This window comes from Halyomorpha halys, unplaced genomic scaffold (assembly GCF_000696795.3).
Source record: "Halyomorpha halys isolate HHAL.00 unplaced genomic scaffold, Hhal_1.1 Scaffold421.1, whole genome shotgun sequence".
NCBI classification, from domain to species: Eukaryota; Metazoa; Arthropoda; class Insecta; order Hemiptera; family Pentatomidae; genus Halyomorpha; species Halyomorpha halys.
The window spans coordinates 831,572-835,007 of record NW_027109834.1 but is presented as its reverse complement, the minus strand read 5'-3'; the positions used below and the strand labels follow the sequence as shown (position 1 = coordinate 835,007).

At 31.9% G+C, this 3,436-nt stretch overlaps 1 protein-coding gene across 1 annotated transcript in view; it reads right to left on the bottom strand.

Annotated features, from left to right (window-relative positions):
- Nucleotides 1-3,436, bottom strand: part of Teh4 (tipE homolog 4) — a 187,077-nt gene that overhangs the window by 111,787 nt on the left and 71,854 nt on the right. The window contains exon 3 of the mRNA XM_067047995.1: nucleotides 1,591-1,712. Coding sequence (XP_066904096.1) covers nucleotides 1,591-1,712 — 122 coding nt within the window. The remainder of the gene's footprint in view (nucleotides 1-1,590; nucleotides 1,713-3,436) is intronic.

The window sequence follows — 3,436 nt, the reverse complement described above, 5'->3', positions numbered from 1 at the left end:
AATTCGACAGTAAAATTAAGGCGTGGGTGGTAAGAATTAAAGGCGGTTAAGATGTCGGAGATTTTATCAGGATTTAAAACAAGGAGGAGATCATCTACATATTTTTTAGTAAGAATAATGTCAACTGGAAAAAGGGGATAACGGAATCAAGTAAATCATTAAGAACAATGTTGGAAAGATCAGGAGCTAGAGGATTTCCTATGGCCAGCCCTGAAATGTTTCATTGACCGCACCCCCAACCATCTTCTCCTCATTTATCATCCACGGTCAACTATCTCTCATAATTATAAAATAAGAAAAGTATCACATGCTCCTTAGAAAAATTTTGTTTAGAAACAAATAATTATGGGGATGCTTTGCACAGGTTCTGATAAACCATTCGATAGAAAGATACTTTTCTGGTCATGACTCACGGCGATAATATTCAAATATAAATAATAAATTAAAAAGAATTTCCTTATAAAAATTATTAACTTCTTTCAATCATATATATTTTTTCAACTTCAAACTAATTGAATCAATACCACTGACATCTCAGCTCGTACAACGATTTTCTCTACATAACCTTTCCTGACATTATGGATAGTTACACTAACCACGGAAATAAATATCGAAGATAATCCTTACAGACAACACGAAAGTTTGAATAAACATGTTATTAAAAAAACTGCTTATGAAAATATTTTCTGATGTAATAATGTTATGCAATGTGTGTTACACTATATGTTGTACAGTAGTATATGTATATGTAGTATACTATATGTTGTACAGTATCATTACACATCAATCTTGTAAAATGTACATTAAAAGATTATACTTAAGTTCTACTCCGGCCTTCAGACTTATATATAACTGCACATCGAACCGTATTCTTTGGCGTATCTTTCCTTATCCTTTCCTATGGAATTATGTTCCCAACTTTATTCGTAGTTCTAATAACCTTCCAATCTTCAAATCACGTATCTTTGACTACCTTCTGTTTACCCAATTCCAGAATAATGACAATTAAAAGTTTTAAATAAGGTTTATATCTTCTCTGTATTTTATGTTTCAGAATTTCAGCAAACATCGTACCTTTCATTTATTATTTTTAGTTTAATTGTATTTTTTAAAATTTATTATCAGAAGTGTTAGTCATCTTATGTGTTATGATATGACATATGGTTTAATTTTATTTGTTCTATTCCTATTTTATATATTCTTTTAATTATTGTTGTCCATTTTTATCTTTTTAAATTCATTATTTTACTATATTTTAATTAATTTTTATTTTTTATTTTACTTTAAGGCTCTAAAGCCCAATTTTGACGCCTGTATATTATTAATAAGGGATCAATTTCAGAATAAGTATTGAATATTATTATTATAAAATGTCAGTTCAACCAGAACAATTTCCTTATGATGTAGTTGCATAAAAAAACGATGTTTATTTTGTGAAGATGTGTGAATAGAACAACGACATTGACAACTGAATAAATTACAGAGCCGTTGTTCATTTGAAATAACTTCAGAATTTCAGATATAAAACAATACTTTTTCTCATTCCATTCCACTCAAACTACACTGAATTATATGTGAAATAAGACATACCTTTGGACAGCCAGTTGTATTCCCTAAAGTGCATTCTTCAAGGGTGAATTTTGTGCCGTTTCTTCTGGTGGTAACGTGGATCTGGGGACAGAACCCAGATGTCTTTGTTAGACACCATTCACCTAAAAAAAAAAATAACATATTGTAGAAAATTAATCCTGAACTATTTCTGATGTATGAGAGGAGGTACATCAATGGAAATATAAATATATTATGTTTTCAGGGGTAGGCGAGAAAAATTGTAAAAGTCATAATATATCCAAAATAGATTAAATTTTTTCCACGCTGTAAAACATTTTGAAATCGACGTGGTTTTTCTACCATTTAGAAAATCAAAAATGTTCGACATAGAGGAGTAATATTTTTATTTTTTATTTATTTATCACCTTACCCTGCCTATTAGGCAATACGTAATATTTCGGCAGATTATATTATTATTATTCAATTTAACAGTTTTTAAAATTAATAAAATATCGAAATATTGTTGTGAGATTAGGGAAACCTTTATCCAAAAATATTAATTGTTTAATGCACAGTATTTGGTATTATAGCAACAAGAGATTACCAAGAGCTGGAAGGGGTGTTTACTCGAGCTATTTTGAACTGTCATTTACCGTTGGAACTGGAAGTTATGACAACTGGAATTATTACGGAGATATGCAGACTATTTACCTTTCCATGGAAGCCGCGATTGACAGAGATAACAACACCGTAATATTCAGTGATTCCCAAGCTGTTAAACAGAAATTATCAACATATGGCATTGGAGAGTCGCCCATTGTAGAAAATTTTTAGGAGAAGGAAAATCGCTTAATAGTCTATTAACTATGACGTAGTGAAAAAAAGAGTATTTATAACAAGTTGAATTCTTAGAATTTCCTCACTGTTATTTAATTTATTTTTATTTTAGTCGAAATGGAAGTTAGCAATACTTCCCAAGACGGTATTCAGAAATTATCAACATATGGCATTGCAGAGGCAAAGTGTTAGGATATAGCTGCTATTATGAAAAAAAAGAACAAATTATTCCTGAAAAACAGGAAGTACTATAGCTCTGCAGTGGATACATGGCCATGTTGGTATTGCCGTGTACGGGGCTTCGGGCGTTATAAGCCCGACTAGGGGTTCCCCGTACAGGTATTATATTGAAATTCATATATTAATGTATTTGTATTATTTATTTGTATTTATATATTTTTATTATGTATTTATATTATGTATCTCTATCAGTTCCTGATGGGAACTGACTGAAAGGGGATGCGCTATATTTAATTCAACCACTAGACAACATCTGGACCCCCTTGCCGTGGTATGCTAGATATGAATATCATAATTAATCATTGGAGTTCCTTTCCAACGGTATCATATTCACCAATTTACTATGCTATTATATATGAGGTGGCATACAGGGATTATTAATTATAAAATAAAGTCTTCGTTACATCTTTTATATTTACAATTATATATACATTATCAAGAATCCTATTATGAGAGAGCATGGTGGACTTGTATCCTTATACTTTAATTATAAGAGAATGAATTGAAAAGTACCAGTTGGGATCTTTGATATTTATACTGAATCTAAGTTATTAATTCTACTACTGTCATTCTAATTACATTAGAAAAGGTCTTACTTGTTTCGGTACATCGGTCGGCTTGGCGGTTGTCGCGGAAGAGCGTCCATATTCGCCTCCCGGCTGCCGCTGATCTTCCAGACTGTCTTCCTCTGTCAGACTGTTCTCCACTCCTCCTCCAACTGTGTGTCTCTGAGACTCTCCTCAAAACTGTGTTCAACTCCGGGCTCCTTCGAACTGTCTTCCTCCAACTGTGTCTCCTCAAAAACTGT